At 41.8% G+C, this 21,403-nt stretch overlaps 1 protein-coding gene across 1 annotated transcript in view; it reads left to right on the forward strand.

Annotated features, from left to right (window-relative positions):
• LOC139556872 (ankyrin repeat domain-containing protein SOWAHC-like) overlaps nucleotides 1-14,459 on the forward strand; it is a 29,150-nt gene extending 14,691 nt beyond the window's left edge. The window contains exons 8-11 of the mRNA XM_071370970.1: nucleotides 1,060-1,161; nucleotides 4,773-4,845; nucleotides 9,846-9,947; nucleotides 10,345-14,459. Coding sequence (XP_071227071.1) covers nucleotides 1,060-1,161; nucleotides 4,773-4,845; nucleotides 9,846-9,947; nucleotides 10,345-10,532 — 465 coding nt within the window. The 3' untranslated portion in view covers nucleotides 10,533-14,459. The remainder of the gene's footprint in view (nucleotides 1-1,059; nucleotides 1,162-4,772; nucleotides 4,846-9,845; nucleotides 9,948-10,344) is intronic.
• Nucleotides 14,460-21,403: the final 6,944 nt, after the last annotated feature.

The following is a 21,403-nucleotide window of genomic DNA, read 5'->3' on the forward strand; positions in this document are numbered from 1 at the left end:
TGGTATATAGTGCACAATGCAGGAGACAAAGAATAACCATTATGGCTATAAACAAGCATGAATAATAATCACAGATTGTAAGCTCATACTTTCTAACAAACTAAAGGAGATGATTGATTGACATATTTTGATTGACATAGGAAACCTACTTTTGTTTTCCCTGTTCCATGTCTGGAGTCAGACTCAGACACACAGGTTGTCGTTAACAGACTGACATCTGTAGCAGCCCATGTTTTCACCTGCTGAATAGCCTGTTATTACACAGCCTGAAGTGCTCAGTGCTCAGACCCATTGACAAGAGTAACACAGTTGATCACAACAGCAACACTGTCAGACAGGTGGATGTGGTGTGCATGGGAGTTTTCATGTGTGTGCGTGTGTTGTTTTTTGTGTGTGTGCATGTCTGTGTGTGCATGTTGTATGTGAGAGTTGTGTGTGGGTCTTTGAGTATGTATGTGTGTGCGTGTTGTCTCTGAGCGTGTGTGGTATGCCCACAGCACGGAGGGGCCCCAGTGCTGTTCTTCTGACGGCTGCGTGCTGACAGTGGGGTGATGCTTGGGTGGGTCTCCCCTCTCTCCCTCTCTCCCCTCTGCGGGTCACACCAACATCATCAATCTTCCCCCCATGACAGGTGGCTGGGCACCCCTGTTGTGCGCACAGTGCAGTGTTGTTTTGTAATTAGGCTCAGTCAGATGGCAGGAAACCATCCCACCACCTCTCCCTCCATCTCTCTACTCCTCCTGTGCACAGCTGGGCCACTGCCTCAGCCAGCCTATCAGAGCTCTCAGCCTGATCTGATTCACTCTGTTTAAACTCCTTGTTAGAGGAGTAATGACACTATGCTAATTACTATCTACTAAATAACCACCACTGGGAATGTACATGTATCTACAAGTATTTGTGTATATGCCAATATAATACAAGTATCTGTGTATACTTAAAAATAAAATGGCAACTCCTGTGTCAGTTTTGTAGTAAAGTGCTTTTGTTATGTACAGTATAGGGAATTTGTCTGTATTTTGTAAATGGCTTACATCTCCCTCCTTGTTTTGGCCACAGACAGCTCTACACTGGGCAGCCAAACATGGCAAAGAGGACATGGCTACCATGATGGCCAATGCAGGGGCTGACATCAACACTAAATCTGTGAGTATGCTTGTAGTTAGAGCGTTGGACTAGTAACCGAAAGGTTACAGGATCGAATCCCGAGCCGACAAGGTAAAAGTCTGTCGTTCTGCCCCTGAACAAGGCAGTGAACCCGGAACACTAGGCCATCATTGAAAATAAGAATTTGTTCTTAACTGACTTGCCTAGTTAAATAAAGGTTTAAAAAAATATATATACAGTGGGGCAAAAAAGTATTTAGTCAGCCACCAATTGTGCAAGTTCTCCCACTTAAAAAGATGACAGAGGCCTGTAATTTTCATCATAGGTACACTTCAACTATGACAGACAAAATGAGAAAAAAAAATCCAGACAATCACATTGTAGGATTTTTAATGAATTTATTTGCAAATTATGGTGGAAAATAAGTATTTGGTCAATAACAAAAGTTTATCTCAATACTTTGTTATATACCCTTTGTTGGCAATGACAGAGGTCAAACGTTTTCTGTAAGTCTTCACAAGGTTTTGACACACTGTTGCTGGTATTTTGGCCCATTCCTCCATGCAGATCTCCTCTAGAGCAGTGATGTTTTGGGGCTGTTGCTGGGCAACACGGACTTTCAACTCCCTCCAAAGATTTTCTATGGGGTTGAGATTTGGAGACTGGCTAGGCCACTCCAGGACCTTGAAATGCTTCATACGAAGCCACTCCTTCGTTGCCCGGGCGGTGTGTTTGGGATCATTGTCATGCTGAAAGACCCAGCCACGTTTCATCTTCAATGCCCTTGCTGATGGAAGGAGGTTTTCACTCAAAATCTCACGATACATGGCCCCATTCATTCTTTCCTTTACACGGATCAGTCGTCCTGGTCCCTTTGCAGAAAAACAGCCCCAAAGCATGACGTTTCCACCCCCATGCTTCACAGTAGGTATGGTGTTCTTTGGATGCAACTCAGCATTCTTTGTCCTCCAAACACGACGAGTTGAGTTTTTACCAAAAAGTTATATTTTGGTTTCATCTGACCATATGACATTCTCCCAATCTTCTTCTGGATCATCCAAATGCTCTCTAGCAAACTTCAGACGGGCCTGGACATGTACTGGCTTAAGCAGGGGGACACGTCTGGCACTGCAGGATTTGAGTCCCTGGCGGCGTAGTGTGTTACTGATGGTAGGCTTTGTTACTTTGGTCCCAGCTCTCTGCAGGTCATTCACTAGGTCCCCCCGTGTGGTTCTGGGATTTTTGCTCACCGTTCTTGTGATCATTTTGACCCCACGGGGTGAGATCTTGCGTGGAGCCCCAGATCGAGGGAGATTATCAGTGGTCTTGTATGTCTTTCATTTCCTAATAATTGCTCCCACAGTTGATTTCTTCAAACCAAGCTGCTTACCTATTGCAGATTCAGTCTTCCCAGCCTGGTGCAGGTCTACAATTTAGTTTCTGGTGTCCTTTGACAGCTCTTTGGTCTTGGCCATAGTGGAGTTTGGAGTGTGACTGTTTGAGGTTGTGGACAGGTGTCTTTTATACTGATAACAAGTTCAAACAGGTGCCATTAATACAGGTAACGAGTGGAGGACAGAGGAGCCTCTTAAAGAAGAAGTTACAGGTCTGTGAGAGCCAGAAATCTTGCTTGTTTGTAGGTGACCAAATACTTATTTTCCACCATAATTTGCAAATAAATTCATTAAAAATCCTACAATGTGATTTTCTGGATTTTTTTTTCTCATTTCGTCTGTCATAGTTGAAGTGTACCTATGATGAAAATTACAGGCCTCTGTCATCTTTTTAAGTGGGAGAACTTGCACAATTGGTGGCTGACTAAATACTTTTTTGCCCCACTGTATATATAGGAGGTACACCATGGGTCGTTCCACGAAGTGAGTTCCTTTTGCGTCCCTTTGATATTTTAAGTAGACATTGTGCACCAATATTTAATTTTAAAAGCCTGTTATATTAAATGAAGTGCCCATAAATACAGACCACATGGAGAATTCAATAAATCAGATTTTCTATATGAATAAAGGCTTGCTAAAGTGCCAAAATTTGCATTTTGAAATGTTCTTCTGTGCACCCTCTGTGACTTATAGGAAGATTTTAACCCACTTAATCCCAACATTTCTGCAAGTTTTCAATATAATTTTAAAGCCCTAGTTATTTTGTTGCTGTGACAAAGTAATTTCTGAAGATTGTTATTTATTTCATGTTAATATTAATCAAAAATAAATAAATAATAATGATGGCCCTCATTTTAAGGTCAACCCTGTTATGTGAACTGAACTCTCGTTTTAAGAGAGATTTTATTTTCAAAAGAAACATTGAACATCTAATAGTCAAATAATAGTGTAAAATCAGGTGAGCTGATTCTATTATTTTTGGCAATTTGCTGGTGTTTTGTGGTGGAAAACTGAGTGGGTCGAGCATAACATGTCAACCATGTTACCCATATATAGACAGGCTAGAAATCAACAATTTCAATATTTTTTGTGAAGAATGCATTTAATTCCTGTTGTGTTACACACAACAAGCTTCCATTCCCCCTGTCACAAGACATGGCTGATTTAAGATGAACTTGTCATCCCTGTTATTTTATTAGGTAGTTAATAGGCATGGGAAAATATGTTTTTTTATTAAGTTGAACATGTGCTCTTCATGACAAAATCTTAAAACTACGTTAAATAAAAAGTTGTTGCACTACTCAAAAGGGACTTGAGTTTGAGTTAATTTGTATTTTTACAACAGTGCACATTAATCAAAATTTCAGTAAAATAGCAAGCCGGCTCATTTTCAACTGCAGCCCCGGGACAGGTTATTGTTTTGTGGATTGACTCCTGTTTGGCACACCTGTATTTGGGGAGTTTCTCCCATTCTTCTGTATCAGAAATTGGAATGGTCTGTTACAAAATATTGTCTTACTGTACAGGTAATAACATTACTCCTGCTTTTATTTTCTTTCAGCATGTGAGTAACTCTTTCATCTAAGTGTATCATACACAGGAAGTGATCTGGTTAAATAGGTACTGTATGTTGTTGTCTGTATACACTATTTGGAGGCTGGCCAGGCAGCCTCTGGGTTGCAGCCGGGTTAGATGTTATGCTGCATCATAATGGTTCCTGTGAAGATACCGCTTTGCGAATGCATTACAGTAGTCACACACACACACACACACACACACACACACACACACACACACACACACACACACACACACACACACACACACACACACACACACACACACACACACACACACACACACACACACACACACACACAGTCTCTACTAATATATCAAGCCACATACTGTTCTTTCCCCAAAACACTGTCTGAATGTATTACCGTGCCAAACTCACAACTATGGCAATTTTCAGAGAATTACTAGCCGATTATGTATTTGGTCATTAGGTTTTGTTGCCATAACCTCTGGTAATTTGTATATTCTCTCCTTTCATGTTTTCATTGGCTGTGTTGGGGCCATGGGAAACACTAGGGGGTAGGTATTAAAACGCCTTGTACATTTTTCCATGGTTGAACCCTGAACACAGAGAGACATCAGAGGTTATGTTCAAATAGCTGTGTTATCCCATTTGCATTTCCCCCCAATGTTTTTGGTGGGGAACATACAGTATAGACACATTTGCATGATTTTGCCCATTTTGTTTTGCAGGGCTATACACCCCTGCATATTGCAGCATTGCATGGCCATCGAAACATTTTGGAGCTGCTCATTGGAAAATATGGTAAATGACAGGGAAAGTTAACTCACTTGCTTTTTGTCTTTGGGGTGTGGAATGAAGGGTATCAATCATTGTCTCACGTCAGATACCGCGACGGCTGTCTGCACTGATCTGTCTGATAACTCGCAAACACTCATGGAATAGCTAAAAAGAAATTTGGTTACAATATGCTGTCCTCACATTCAAAAACATTTACCAAGGTGACTTCATCCACTGAGCCCCCTTTCATCCTCAAAAGAGTCAGTTAATCTGACCCAAAATTATAAACCTGTAGCTAATATTGATGGTTTTTTTCATGAGCAAGTCTTCACTACCTAATTCTACATCTAGTTAAGATGTTTTGTGGTTGTAGAGTCAGTTTTTATTAAATTTGAAATGTGCACGAAAATTGTAATAGTTAGCTCGCAAGTCTCAAATCAAATCAAATTGTATTAGGCACATGCACCAAATACAACAGCTGTAGACCTTACAGTGAAATGCTTACTTACAAGCCCCTAAACAACAATGTAGTTAAAAAAATATGAATAAGAATAAGAAATAAAAGGAACACGTAATTAAGGAGCAGCAGTAAAATAACAATAGCGAGACTATATACAGGGGGTACCAGTACAGAGTCAATGTGCGGGGGTACCAGTTAGTCAAGGTAATTGAGGTGATATATACATGTACGTAGAGTTATTAAAGTGACTATGCATAGATAATAACAGAGAGTAGCAGCGGCATAAGAGGGGGGGTGGGTGGGGTGGGGGGGCAATGCAAATTGTCTGGGTAGCCATTTGATTAGATGTTCAGGAGTCTTATGGCTTGGGGGTAGAAACTGTTTAGAAGCCTCTTGGATCTAGACTTGGCGCTTCGGTACCGTTTGCTGTGCAGTAGCGGAGAGAACAGTCTATGACTAGGGTGGCTGGAGTCTTTGACAATATTTAGGGCCTTACCCTGACACCGCCTGGTATAGAGGTCCTGGATGGCAGGAAGCTTTGCCCCACTGATGTATTGTGCCGTACGCACTACCCTCTGTAGTGCCCTGCGGTAAGAGGCCGAGCAGTTCCCATAGAAGGCAGTGATGCAACCAGTCAAGATGCTCTCGATGGTGCAGCTGTAGAACCTTTTGAGGATCTGACGACCCATGCCAAGTCTTTTTAGTCTCCTGAGGGGGAATAGGTTGTGCTTGGACCATGTTAGTTTGTTGTTGATGTGGACACCAAGGAACTTGAAGCTCTCAACCTGCCCCACTACAGCCCCGTCAATGAGAATGGGGCATGCTCGGTCCTACTTTTCCTGTAGTCCAGGAAGATGCGAAAAGTGCAAATCAATCCCAGAACAACAACAAATGACCTTGTTCAGATGCTGGAGGAAACAGGTACAAAAGTATCTATATCCACAGTAAAACGAGTCCTATATCGACATAACCTTATGTTATGTCCGCTCAGCAAGGCCGCTCAGTAAGGAAGAAGCCACTGCTCCAAAACCGCCATAAAAAAGCCAGACTACGGTTTGCAACTGCACATGGGGACAAAGATCATACTTTTTGTAGAATTGTCCTCTGGTCTGATGAAATAAAAATAGAACTGTTTGGCCATAATGACCATCGTTATGTTTGGAGGAAAAAGAGGGAGGCTTGCAAGCCGAAGAACACCATCCCAACCGTGAAGCACAGGAGTGGCAACATCATGTTGTGGGGGTGCTTTGCTGCAGGAGGGACTGGTGCACTTCACAAAATAGATCGCATCATGAGGCAGGAAAATTATGTGGATATATTGAAGCAACATCTCAAGACATCAGTCAGGAAGTTAAAGCTTGGTCACCAATGGGTCTTCCAAATGGACAATGACCCCAAGCATACTTCCAAAGTTGTGGCAAAATGGCTTAAGGACAACAAAGTCAAGGTATTGGAGTGGCCATCACATAGCCCTGACCTCAATACTATAGAAAATTTGTGGGCAGAACTGAAAAGAGTGTGCGAGCAAGGAGGCCTACAAACCTGACTCAGTTACACCAGCTCTGTCAGGAGGAATGGGCCAAAATTCACCCAACTTATTGTGGGAAGCTTGTGGAAGGCTACCCGAAAGGTTTGACCCAAGTTAAACAATTTAAAGGCAATGCTACCAAATACTAATTGAGTGTATGTAATCTTCTGACCCACTGGGAATGTGATGAAAGAAATAAAAGCTGAAATAAATCATTCTCTCTACTATTATTCTGACATTTCACATTCTTAAAATAAAGTGGTGATCCTAACTGACCAGAGACAGGGAATTTTTACTAAGATTAAATGTCAGGAATTGTGGAAAAACTGAGTTTAAATGTATTTGGCTAAGGTGTATGTAAACTTCCAACTTCAACTGTACATAGTCTGTCCCACCTTGTCTTACCAGACGCCGCTGTTCTATCCTGCCGATACAGCGTATAACTAGCCAGCTGTATGTTGATAATGTCGTCGTTCAGCCACGACTCTGTGAACCATAAGATATTACAGTTTTTAATGTCCCGTGGAAAGTTTAATATTCCTCGTAGGTCATCGATTTATTTTCCAATGATTGCATGTTAGCTAGTAGAACGGAAGGCAGTGAGGGTTTATGCGATCGCCTACAAATTCTCAGAAGGCAGCCCGACCTCCGTCCTCTTTTTTTTCGTCTTCTCTTCACGAAAATGACGGGTATTTGGGCCTGTTCCTGGGAAAGCAATATGTCCTTCATGTCGGGCTCATCGGACTCGTTAACTTCTTATGGCTGGGGGCAGTATTGAGTAGCTTGGATGAATAAGGTGTCCAGAGTAAATAAGATATGCATATTATTAGTCAATTTGGATAGAACACACTCTGAAGTTTCTTAAACTGTTTGAATGATGTCTGTGAGTATAATAGAACTCATATGGCAGGCAAAAACCTGAGAAAAAATCCAACCAGGAAATCTGAGGTTTGTAGGTTTGCCTATCGAATATACAGTGTCTTTGGGGTCATATTGCACTTCCTAACGCTTCCACTAGATGTCAACAGTCTTTAGAACCTTGTTTGAGGCTTCTACTGTGAATAGTGAGGGAATGAGAGCTCTTTGAGTCAGGTGCCTGGCATGAGCTGACCATGCGCTCTCCCGTGAGAGCGGCCTGCGTTCCATCGCATTTCTGAAGACAAAGGAATTCTCAGGTTGAAACATTATTGAAGATTTATGTTAAAAGCATCCTAAAGATTGATTCTATACATCGTTTGACATGTTTCTACGAACTGTAATGGAATTTTTTGACTTTGTCTGGACCTAGTGCCTGCGCATTTGGATTACTGTACTAAACGTGCGAACAAAAAGGAGGTATTTGGACGTAAATTATGGACGTTATCGAACAAAACAAACATTTATTGTGGAACTGGGATTCCTGGGAGTGCATTCTGATGAAGATCATCAAAGGTAAGTGAATATTTATAATACTATTCCTGGCTTCTGTTGACTCCACAACATGGCGGATATCTGCATGGCTTGTTTGGGCTCTGAGCGCTGTACTCAGATTATAGCATGGTGTGCTTTTTCCGTAAATTTCTTTTGAAATCTGACACAGCGGTTGCATTAAGGAGAGGTTTATCTAAAGTTCCATGTATAATACTTGTATCTTTTATCAATGTTTATTATGAGTATTTCTGTCAATTGATGTGGCTCTTTGCAAAATCACCGGATGTTTTGGATGCAAAACATTACTGAACATAACGCGCCAATGTAAACTAAGATTTTTGGATATAAATATGAACTTTATCGAACAAAACATACATGTATTGTGTCACATGAAGTCCTATGAGTGTCATCTGATGAATATCATCAAAGGTTAGTGATTAATTTTATCTCTATTTCTGCTTTTTGTGACTCCTCTCTTTGGCTGGAAAAATGGCTGTGTTTTTCTGTGACTAGGTACTGACCTAACATAATCGTTTGGTGTGCTTTCTGAAATCGGACACTGGCTGGATTTACAACAAGTTTATCTTTAAAATGGTGTAAAATACTTGTATGTTTGAGGAATTTTAATTATGAGATTTCTGTTGTTTGAATTTGGCGCCCTGCACTTTCACTGGCTGTTGTCAAGTCGATCCCGTTAACGGGATCTCAGCCATAAGAAGTTTTAAAGGAAGAAAAAGCTTCTGCCAGTTAGTAGTGAGTAATTGCTGTTCTGATGATCAGAAGTTATTTTCGGTCATAAGAGATGGTAGCAGCAACATTATGTACAGAATAAGTAAAAAAAAAAAAAAAAAAGTTACAAACAACGCAAAAAAACGAACAAAAAAACACAGTTGGTTAGGAGCACGTTAAACATCAGCCATCTTCTCCTGCGCCATGATACCAATCAATCCGTATAAAATGGATGGCAGGGATGCTAACAACGCCCGTTAACACACTAAACGTGGAGTACTTCCGCTAGCTAGCTAGTTTAGTGAAGTACTAGCTAATGGATACATTTGTTTTCATGATAACCCTGTTTTCCCGTGATTAGTGCGCCGAGTTCTACAGGACAGCTGACTGCTCTCTGCGATTTATCGCGTTGGACAAATGTTATAAAGTTGCGAGACATAGTGCCAGCTGTCAGAGTGAGATACATGGTGATTTCTGAGAACAGTTACATAACTTTGGTGCAATACAACTTCATCAACAAGCTGACAAACTAGCTACCATATGGCCATTCAAACAAGCTTGCACTAGACTGCTAGCTGGAGCAAGTTTGCTCAGCTGATCGAGCATGGTTTGTCATAGTAGCCAGTGCGTCATAGCTACTGAGAGCGGAGTGATTTTCAGAATTAGTAACTAGTGTTAGGCGGATGAGCATAATCGTGATTTTTAGAGATGAGTTCCACGTCCTACAATATAGATTGGTTGAGGGACGAGTGTTGTATAGGAGTGACGCCATCTGACGTGAAACAATGGGGTATCAATGCAACAGGTCAGCTATTATCGATCTGCCATCGATTGCCTTTTTTCCCCCCCAAAGAAATTTCTGAGTCAATGTTTGACATGTCTTTCCTCTTCTCTCAGATGCGAAGGAGAACCTCCGGGACTACAGTGGCCATCTTGCATGCCAGTACCTGAACACCAGGGAGCCTACAGAGGATGACAGAGCAGCTCCAGAGGAGATACGTGAGTGTCTCTTACTCTCTTCTTTTTGACTCCAATGTCTCTGAAATGTTGTCTAAATGCAGAAATGAACAGTGTGTGTGGCTTTCTTAAGATCTGAACAGAGCACGAAAAGGTCACTCTTACAGTTAGGTTTCAGCCTTACATTCACTCTTAGAAAATAAGTTGCTGTCTATAACCTAAAAGGGTTATTCGGCTGTCCCCATAGGAGAACCCTTTTGGGTTCCATGTAAAACCCTTTTCACTGAGGGTTCTACATGGAACTGAAAAAAGTTCTACCTGGAAGCAAAAATGATTCTCCAAAGGGTTCTCCTATGGGGACAGCTGAAAACCCCATTTAGGTTATAGATAGCACTTTTTGTATTATACAGCTATGGTGGTCCGTATTTTGTTACATCAGAATTCCCTGAGTTCCATGTGGCCCAGGCCAGAGACCGCAGCAGGAACAGGAAGTTGACCTCGTTGTTCCAGTCCAAGAAGAAGTGGGGCTCAGCGGAGGAGCTAGCCCCTGTAGAGGAGGAAAAGGTGGCACTAGCACCCCATCAACTCATCGTCCCCGCATTCAGACCCAGGAAATTCTCACGCTGAGAAAGTAGGTAACCAAATGCCCCAACATGCAATGATGACATAAGTACATGTTCAGTCAGTGTATGTTTATTTGAATTTGAATGTATGCTTTTATGGTATGTATGCTTGTATGTCTCGTGCCTTCGGAAAGTATTCAGACCCCTTGACTTTTTCCACATTTTGTTACATTACAGCCTTATTCTAAAAATTATTAAATAGATTTTCCCCCTAATCATCTACACACAATACACCATAATGACAAAGCAAAAACAGGTTTTTAGAAATGTTGCTAATTTATTATTATTTTTAAATGGAAATATCACATTTACATAAGTATTGAGACCCTTTCCTCAGTACTTTGTTGAAGCACCTCTAGCATTGATTATTCTTGGGGATGACCGCACACCTGTATTTGGGGTGTTTCTCCCATTCTTCTCTGCAGATTCTCTCAAGCTCTGTCAGGTTGGACTGGGAGCGTTGCTGCACAGCAATTTTCAGGTCTCTCCAGAGATGTTTGATCGGGTTCAAGTCTGAGCTCTGGCTGGGCCACTCAAGGACATTCAGAGACTTGAAGCCACTCCTGTGTTGACTTGGCTGTGTGCTTGGGGTCATTGTCCTGTTGGAAGGTGAACCTTCGCCCCAGTCTGAGGTACTGAGCGCTTTGGAACAGGTTTTCATCAAGGATCTCTCTGTACTTTGCTCCGTTCATCTTTGCCTTAATCCTGACTAGTCTCCTAGTCCCTACCGCTGAAAAACATCCCCACAGCAGGATGCTGCCACCACCATGCTTCACCGTAGGGATGTTGCCAGGTTTCCTCCAGATGTGACGCTTGGCATTCAGGCTAAAGGGTTCAATCTTGGTTTCATCAGACCAGAGAATCTTGTTTCTCATGGTCTGAGAGTATTTAGGTGCCTTTTGGCAAACTCATAGTGGGCTGTCATGTGCCTTTTACTGAGGAGTGGCTTCCATCCGGCAACTCTACCATGAAGGCCTGATTGGTGGAGTGCTGCAGAGATGGTTATCCTTCTGGAAGATTCTTCACAGAGGAACTCTGAAGCTCTGTCAGATTGACCATCAGGTTCTTGGTCACCTCCCTGACCAGCTCTAGGAAGAGTCTTGGTGGTTCCAAACATCTTCCATTTAAGAATGATGGAAGCCACTGTGTTCTTGGGGACCTTCAATGCTGCAGACTTTTGTTGGTACACTTCCCCAAATCTGTGCCTCGACACAATCCTGTCTCTGAGCTCTACGGACAATTCCTTCGACCTCATGGCTTGGTTCTTGCTCTGACAGGCACTGTCAACTGTGGGACCAAGTGTGTGCCTTTCCAAATCATGTCCAATCAATTGAATTTACCAAAGGTGGACTACAATCAAGTTGTAGAAACATCTCAAGGATGATCAATGGAAACAGGATGCACCTGAACTAAATTTCGAGTCTCATAGCAAAGGGGCTGAATACTTATGTACAGTTGAAGTCGGAAGTTTACATACACCTTAGCCAAATACATTTAATCTCAGTTTTTCACATTTCCTGACATTTAATCCGAGTAAAAATTCCTTGTCTTAGGTCAGTTAGGATCACCACTTTATTTTAAGAATGTGAAATGTCAGAATAATAGTGATAGAATATTTCAGCATTTATTTATTTCATCGAATTCCCAGTGGGTCAGAAGTTTACATACACTCAATTAGTATTTGGTAGCATTGCCTTTAAATTGTTTAACTTGGGTCAAACCTTTCGGGTAGCCTTCCACAAGCTTCCCATAATAAGTTGGGTGAATTTTGGCCCATTCCTCCTGACAGAGCTGGTGTAACGGAGTCAGGTTTGTAGGCCTCCTTGCTCACACACGCTTTTTCAGTTCTGCCCACAAATTTTCTTTAGTATTGAGGTCAGGGCTTTGTGATGGCCACTCCAATACCTTGACTTTGAGGTCCTTAAGCCATTTTGCCACAACTTTGGAAGTATGCTTGGGGTCATTGTCCATTGGAAGACCCATTTGCGATCAAGCTTTAACTTCCTGACTGATGTCTTGAGATTTTGCTTCAATATATCCACATAATTTTCCTGCCTCATGATGCGATCTATTTTGTGAAGTGCACCAGTCCCTCCTGCAGCAAAGCACCCCCACAACATGGTGCTGCCACCCTCGTGTTTCATGGTTGGGATGGTGTTCTTCGGCTTGCAAGCGTCCCCCTTTTTCCACCAAACATAACAATGGTCATTATGGTCAAACAGTTCTATTTTTGTATCATCAGACCAGAGAAAATTACTTCAAAAAGTAAGATCTTTGTCTCCATGTGCAGTTGCAAACTGTTTTGGAGCAGTGCTTTCTTCCTTACTGAGCGGCCTCTCAGATTATGTAGATGTAGGACTCGTTTTAATGTGGATAAATATACTTTTGTACCTGTTTCCTCCAGCATCTTCACATGGTCCTTTGCTGTTTTTCTGGGATTGATTTGCACTTTTCGCACCAAAGTACGTTCATCTCTAGGAGACAGAACACATCTCCTTCCTGAGCGGTATGACTGCTGTGTGGTCCCATGGTGTTTATACTTGCGTACTATTGTTTGTACAGATGAACATGGTACCTTCAAGCGTTTGGAAATTTCTCCCAAGGATGAACCAAACCTGTGTGGGTCTACAATTTTCTTCTGAGGTCTTGGCTGATTTCTTTTGATTTTCCCATGATGTTAAGCAAAGAGGCACTGAATTTGAAGGTAGGCCTTAAAATACATCTACAGGTACACCTCCAATTAACTCAAATTATGTCAGTTAGCTTTAGAAGCTTCTGATAGGCTATGACATAATTTTCTGGAATTTTCCAAGCTGTTTGATGGCACAGTCAACTTAGTATATGTAAACTTCTGACCCACTGGAATTGTGATACAGTGAATTATAAGTGAAATAATCTGTCTGTAAACAATTGTTGGAAAAATTACTTGTCATGCACAAAGTAGATGTCCTAACCGACTTGCCAAAACTATAGTTTGTTAACAAGAAATTTGTGGAGTGGTTAAAAAACGAGTTTTATTGACTCCAACCTAAGAGTATGTAAACTTCCGACTTCAACTGTAAATACCTTTTCTTTTTTCTTTTTTTTGTCAAACATTCTAAAAACCTGTTTTCACTTTGTCATTATGGGATATTATGTGTAGATTGCTGAGGATTTTTATTTATTTAATCAATTTTAGAATAAGGCTGTAATGTAACAAAATGTGAAAAAGTCAAGTGGTCTGAATACTTTCTGCACTGTATGTATGCTTTTATGGCGTAGAGAGCTCTAACTATTGACCTGTTTTTTTTTTTTATCACTTTGCTACAATACAATCAATCTCCAAACATTATTTGATTGTCATTTTATTCAATTTAAAAAGTCTCATTTTATTCTTGAGAGACAAAATGTTACAAAAACTTTACATATGGAGCTATTTTGCATGCTGCATTGATTTTTGTCTTGTTCTTTCAATTTAGTCTGTATTTGAATTTTGCTTGCCTTTTTCTCACACCATGTTTAATTATGAAAGCGAACAAATTTAACAAGCAGGTGGGATGCAAACATTATTTCTCGTTGCGAGGGCTGATTTGACATTCCAGATTTGAAGTGCCATGTTTATATGTTAATTGCATTCCGTTGTTGTCAGTTGGTTAATAAGGGATGTTGTTTTGTATAACTTTACCCTCAGTATTTACATTGTATTTCTATTGAAGGACAAAACAATAACAGATTATTGGCATAGAATAGTCAGTTCACAATGAAGTGGCTGTTTTATAAGATGTTGAAACAAGAGTTAATTGATGTGCCATGACTTTGCATCGTGTGTTTTTTCTCAAGTTGTCAGTATTCTCTCAGTCTGAACATGCCTCTGATCAAGCTTGTTTTGTTTTGCACATTATTTATATTTTAGTAAATATTTTGATATTAAACTGCCATTTTGTGCTACAAATGTTGTATCTTCACTTTTTTTATCTTTTTGACAGCAACAGTAGGGTGAGTTTTACCAAGTTAACTTGGTTCTTAAATGGGTACTTATATCAGCTGTTGGGATGGTCTTAAGATTACTCAATGCATAATAAAATATTTTCCTTATACATGGGGGTAATATAACAAGATTACACTTAATTAAATCCTCAGCTTTGGACCCCATAGTTCCTCTCTCACATTATGACTCCTCCTCCCCAAACACAAGAAATTAAACTTGTGAGAACACTTTTTTTTTAATGGTAATATCCTCACTTGTTTTCTAAGCCTCCTTTGATCTACATCAACCTCCTCACTTTGCAGCCTACAGATGGAGTAAATATCGGTCCTGGTTACTCTCCATAAGGCTTTAGCCCTTAATTCCAGGTTAGTCGAAAAGGGCAGCATCACTTGCTTTTGGGGTTTGGGGTATCAGAAGACATGGAGGCACAGAGGCAAGTGTTTTGTGCTTCAATTCTGAAGAGGGGGAGGTTGTTGAGGGGTGGGATAAGAGGGGAGTTTCGGTAATAGATACTTATCTTACTGCCCTCAAGCCCTCAAACAAAGTCCCCCTCTGAAGAGATTATAACCCAGGGAGGGCACATTAACTCTAATCCCATGCATTGAGGCCTAGGCACCCCATACCAACCCCCTGCCCACATACCCCACCCCCCCGATACCACCCCCTGCCCCACTGCCTAGCCCCCCATACCACCACCTAGCCCGGCTATAACTACCCCTTACCCCACTTACATCTACCCTTCTGTTGTCGGGGATACCTTGTATCTGGCCCATGTATGAGGAGACCCTGTGGCTACACACTAGGGGTATGTGTGTGTGTGTGCGTGTGCGTGTGCTCGTAAGCGTGGGGAGGGGCTTAGGGTTAGTGTTTCAATAGCACACTGTTTCTAATGAAAAGCTTTCAGGGGTGCATACTGCTGTGTAACCGATTCCCCTCTCTGAAGAGATTAGGAGCTACATTGTTGGTTTGGTTGCTCATTTCCATGAGAGCACTGCCTCCCACCAGCGCCTGCTTGCTATTGTTATCAAGGGGTTGAAACACAGAACCAGTGCCCCCGGCTTCCTTGTAGCCTTTGTTTAACAAATCGGCCGAAATGTAGATGTCACGTCACAAATGCTTTACAAGCTCATTATGCTGGCTGTGAGGGTATAGTAAAAAAAATCTGTAGCTGCATGAACTTCCGTTTGTTACATTTTGAAGAGTTTTTTCTTCCGCTTCCTCCATTTCCTAACGCTTTAACAAAACAATCTTACATTGTTTTGAGCAACAATATAAATATTACAATGAATTAAACATATTCCACTATGGTTTAAATGTAGCGTTTCATGCCCATCCACATTGAGTAGCAGTGAAATGATTTGCTACAAATATTAGTGTATGTTAGCAATTAATTCTTTCTCATATTGTGGATGGTTATTTGCTAATGATAATAATACCACGAAATTGGGGAGAAAAAAGGAAAATGAAATCCAGAAATATCTAATTTACATAAGTAGTCAACACTTTGTGTTACAGCTTTGAGTCATCTTTGATAATAATCTGTATCAGCTGTATCAGCTTTGCTCATCTGGATTTGGGGATTTTCTCAAGTTCTGTTAAGTTAGATGGGGAAGCTGTGAACAGCAATCTTCAAGTCTTTACACAGATTGTCAATGGGATACAAGTCTGGGCTTTGACTGGGTCACTCAAGGACTTTCACATTATTGTTCTGAAGCCATTCCAGCATTGCTTTGGATGTATGCTTGGGGTCATTGTCCTGTTGGAATGTAAATCTATGCCCCCAGTCTAAGGTTGTTTGCACTCTAAAGGAGGTTCTCATCAAGAATTTGCCTGTATTTGACTCCATTTTATTTGACCTTTATTTAACTAGGCAAGTCAGTTAAGAACAAATTCTTTCAATGACGGCCTAGGAACCCCTGCCTTGTTCAGGGGCAGAACGACAGATTTGTACCTTGTCAGCTCGGAGATTTGAACTTGCAACCTTTCGGTTACTAGCCCAACGCTCTAACCACTAGGCTACCCTGCTGCCCCATTCATTGTACCCTCTATCCTTACCAGTCTCCTAGTCCGTGCCGCTGAAAAGCATCCCCATAGCATGATGCTACCACCTCCATGCTTCACCGTAGGGATGGTGTTTTCTCCAGACATAGCGCTTTGCATTCAGGCCAAAGAGTAACATTTTTGTCTCATCAGACCACAGAATCTCATAGTCTTTCACGTGCCTTTTTGCAAACTCCAGGCGTGCTGTCATGAGATTTTTTCTCAAGAGTGGCTTCCATTTGACCACTCTCCCATAAAGCCCAGATTGGTGAAGTGCTGTAGAGACTTGTCCTTCTGGCATGTTCTCCCAACTCAGCCAAGGAACTCTGTAGTTCTGTCAGAGTGGTCACTAGGTTCTTGGTCACCTTCCCATCCAAGGTCCTTCTTGCCCGGTGGCTCAGTTTGGTTGGACAGTGTCTGGGTAGTTCCATATTTTTTCAATTTCCCAACGATGGAGACCACTTTGCTCTTGGAAAAAGTTTATTGGACTTCATGGTATAGTTTCTGCTCTGACATGCACTGACAACTATGGGACCTTATTTAGACAGGTGTGTTTCTTTCTGAGTCATGTCCAAACAATTGAATTGGCCACAGAATGACTCCAAGTTGTAGTGACGTCTCAAGGATTATCAAAGGAAATTGGATGAACCTGAGCTCAATTTGGAGTGCCATAGCAAAGGGGTGTGAATACCTATGTAAATGAGATATTTCTGTATTTCATTTTCATTCAATTTGCTAAAATTTCTAAAAACATGTTTTCACTTTGTCATTATGGGGTATTGTGTGTAGATGGGTCAAATAAAATAATCAGTTTTGAATTCAGGCTGTAACACAACAAAATGTGGAACTATTTAGCAGTCTTATGGCTTGGGGGTAGAAGCTATTCAGGGTCCTATTCAGGGTCCTTAGGGTCCTGTTGGTTCCAGACTTGGTTAGCTGTGTGAACACTGAGCTGTAGTCGATGAACAGCATTCTCACATAGGTGTTCCTCTTGTCCAGGTGGGACAGGGCAGTTTGGAGTGCAATAGAGATTGTATCATCTTTTGATGCGTTGGGGCGGTATGCAAATTGGAGTGGGTCCAGGGTGTCTGGACTGATGTAGTTGATATGAGCAATGACCAGCCTTTCAAAGCATTTCATGGCTACAGATGTGAGTGCTACAGGGCGATAGTTATTTAGACAGGTTACCTAGGTAAAGGGACTATGGTGGTTTGCTTGAAACATGTAGGTATTACAGACTGGGTCAGGGAGTGGTTGAAAATGTCAGTGAAGACACTTGCCAGCTGGTCAGCGCATGCTCTGTGTACGCGTCCTGGTAATCCATCTGGCGCTGTGGCCTTGTGAACCTGTTTAATGGTCTTACTCACATCGGCTATGGAGAGCGAGATCACACAGTCATCCAGAATAGCTGGTGCTCTAATGCATGGTTCAGTGTTGCTTGCCTCGAGCGAGCATAGAAGAATTTTAGCTTGTCTGATAGGCTTGCGTCACTGGGCAGTTCGTGGCAGGGTTTCCCTTTGTAATCCGTGATAGTTTGCAAGCCCTGCCACATCTGACGAGCGAAAGAGCCGGAGTAGCAGGATTCAATCTTAGTCCTGTATTGAAGCTTTGGCTGTTTGATGGCTCGTTGGAAGTCGTATAAGCGTCCGGATTAGAAACCCACTCCTTGGAAGTGGAAGCTCTAGCCTTTAGCTCAGTGTGGCTGTTGCCTGTAATCCATGGCTTCTGGCTGGGATATGTGTCACGCCCTGACCATAGATTGCTTTGTATGCTTCTATGTTTTGTTTGGTCAGGGTGTGATGTGGGTGGGCATTCTATGTTGTATGTCTAGGTTGTCTATTTCTTTGTTTGGCCTGGTGTGGTTGTCAGAGACAACGAAAGACAGCTGCCTCTGATTGGGAGCTATACTTAGGTAGCCTGTTTTCCATTGTGTGTTGTGGGTGATTGTTTTCTGTTTGTGCGTATTGCTTGCAGAACTGTTTCGTTTTCGTTCTCGCTCTTTATTATTTTTTGTAAATTCAGTGTTCAGTTTATTTTGTTTATTAAAATGAAAACGTACCACGCTGCACCTTGGTCCTCCTCTCCTTCCACCAACGAAAGCCGTTACAATATGTACGTATGGTCACTGTGGGGACGACGTCGTTGATGCACTTATTAATGAAGCTGGTGACTGATGTGGTAAACGCCTCAATGTTATCGGATGAATCTCGGAACATATTTCAGTCTGTGCTAGCAAAATAGTCCTGTAGCTTAACATCCACTTCACTTCTGTATTGAGTACTTCCTGTTTTAGTTTTTGCTTGTCAGCAGGAATCAGGAGGATAGAGTTATGGTAAGATTTGCCAAAGGGGGGGTGAGGGAGAGCCTTGTATGCATTTCTGTGTATGGAGTGAAGGTGATCTATAATTTTGTCGCCTTTAGTTGCTCAGGTGACATTCTGGTAAAAATGTGGTAAAACGGATTTCAGTTTCCTTGCATTAAAATCACCGTCCACGGAAGCGCCGCCTCTGGCTGGTCATTTTCTTGTTTGCTTATGGCCCTATACAGCTCATTAAGTGCGGTCTTAGTGCCAGCATTAGTTTGGGGTGGTAAATAGAATTCTATGAAAAATATAGATGAAAACTCTCTTGGTAAATAGTATGGTCTGCAGTTTATAATGAGGTTTTCTAGCTCAGGCGAGAACTCCAGACTTCCTTAATATTAGAGATCACAAACCATCTGTTGATAACAAAGAGAACCCCCCCGCCCCAATGTTACACGAGGCTGCCGACCGGTCTTGACAATGTATGGAAACGTTTTCTGTCACTGGAAATTGTTCAGCAGCCTGTAAAATGGCTGCTATCCAATGCAGTGCCATCATTCAGTATGGACAGTATATGAATAGAAAAGGTGTGTACAGCAGTAGTGATATAGGGTGAGCCATGATTAGAAAACAGTATATATATACACCTGGAAAGTGGGTAAAACAGTCTGTAAACGTTATTAAAATGACCAGTGTTCAATGACTCTATGTACGTAGGGCAGCAGTCTCTAGCACTGGAGTAATATGATCAAATGTTTTGGTTCTAGTCAAGATTCTGTCACTGAGGAGGAGAGGCTTACAGCTAACGAGCTGCTCGGGTACAGCAAGCCCGCCGGAGAACTACCCTTGCTGGACAGACAGGCTGGGCAAGCTGGGGGTCCTGGGGGCCAACTAAGGCCCCCAAGGGGTGGTGGTGGTGGAGCAGGCCAGAGGGCCCCAACGTCCAATGCAGCAGAGGGCCCAACCAGCACCACCAGCAGTCATTCAGTCCCCCAGCCTTCGGCCTGTCCGTCACAGCCTAACAAATGTGGCCTGTCACTCACCCAGCAGAAGGCCGTCAATCAGTGCACACCCAGGAGGGAACAGAGGGGCGGGACACCGGTCCACCACCAAGATACTAACAAAGACATACTTAGAGTTGCAAGCGGTTTCAGCGCCACTTCTCTATTAAAATAATGATGGAGTAGAGCTGATAAGAGTAAGGACAAAGAGTTAGGAGGGATGAGGGTCAGGGGGGGTTGATAGCTGGGAGTGGGTGGGAGAGCTTGATAACTTTCACGCTTGGCTTAGAATAGAATGTCATTGGGGGGGGTTGTTATGTGTTTGTGGTCAATTTGTACTGGTGCTTTTTGATTTTTCACACCAAAATAACAATTAGTTTCAACATTTTGATTTAAGATTTCTGGTAACAATTGTTGTGATTCTTTATCAACTAGAAGAGAATGTATTGTTATATTAGTTTTTTTTCATGTCATGGGTTGACATTCACTTAATTTCCTGGAAATGGAATGGACCTGGAATGGGCATGTTCATACATTGACTTCATTGAGTCAGATTTGAAGTGGAAGTGTCTCTTGCCTCCTATGATTAGATTATATCAGTAGTGATTAATTCTCCATTTGGGTGAATTATATTCAAATAGCAAGCATTTTATAATTTTGTATTCCATTCCCTCTTAATGACAAATATCCAGATTTACCTTCTACTTACCACTTTCCCTCTCCATTATAAGAAGTACAGGTATCTGGATTTTTTATTTTTTTAGAGTAACAAGGACTAGTTGTTGAATACTCTGTGGATTCCCTTCAAGCTTTTGTTGTGTTGACAAACTTACAGAGATATAGGATCTTAATTTGATCACCCTGTTGTTGCAGGAAATTTCCCTTACAAAAATGTCCATTAATTATAATCCACATTTCCAGTTGCGAGTAACTGGTCAAATTAAGATCCTATATCTGTAGGCCTTTTGTTGGGTCAACTCAGCAGGAGGTGATAGCAAAGAAATTGAACTCACACCTAAGACCATTGTTGTTCCCAGCTGATCAGGACTCGCACTGTTGTCATGGTCCTGGATCTTCTCCTCAATCAGAGGCCCGCCCTAGAGGAGGACATTTACATTTCAGTTATTTAGCAGATGCTCTTATCCAGAGCAACTGTCAGGTGCAATTAGGGTTAAGTGCCTTGCTCACGGGCACATCGACCAATTTTTCACATTGTCGGCTCGGGGATTCGAACCAGCGACCTTTCAGTTACTGGCCCAATGCTCTTAACAGCTAGGATACCTGCCACCCTGAACACAGATATAGGATACTTTATGTATGAGAATGGGATATTAAAGGCATCATTGAGAGTTCCAATAGAGAAAGGGGGCTCGTACTGTTGTCCTGCATGGCTCTTCTACTGGTTTCAATCAGGCCCACGGTTTAGACCCACTGTTAACTGTAGTGACATAGTTATATATATATGTATGAGAATAGGAAATTAAAGGCATCATTGAGGCTTCCAGTCGACTAGAGGGGAACCCTCAATCCATCTCTGATGGACTAAGGTACTTGTCTTGTCTTAA

Source organism: Salvelinus alpinus, chromosome 28 (assembly GCF_045679555.1).
Source record: "Salvelinus alpinus chromosome 28, SLU_Salpinus.1, whole genome shotgun sequence".
Classification (NCBI taxonomy): domain Eukaryota; kingdom Metazoa; phylum Chordata; class Actinopteri; order Salmoniformes; family Salmonidae; genus Salvelinus; species Salvelinus alpinus.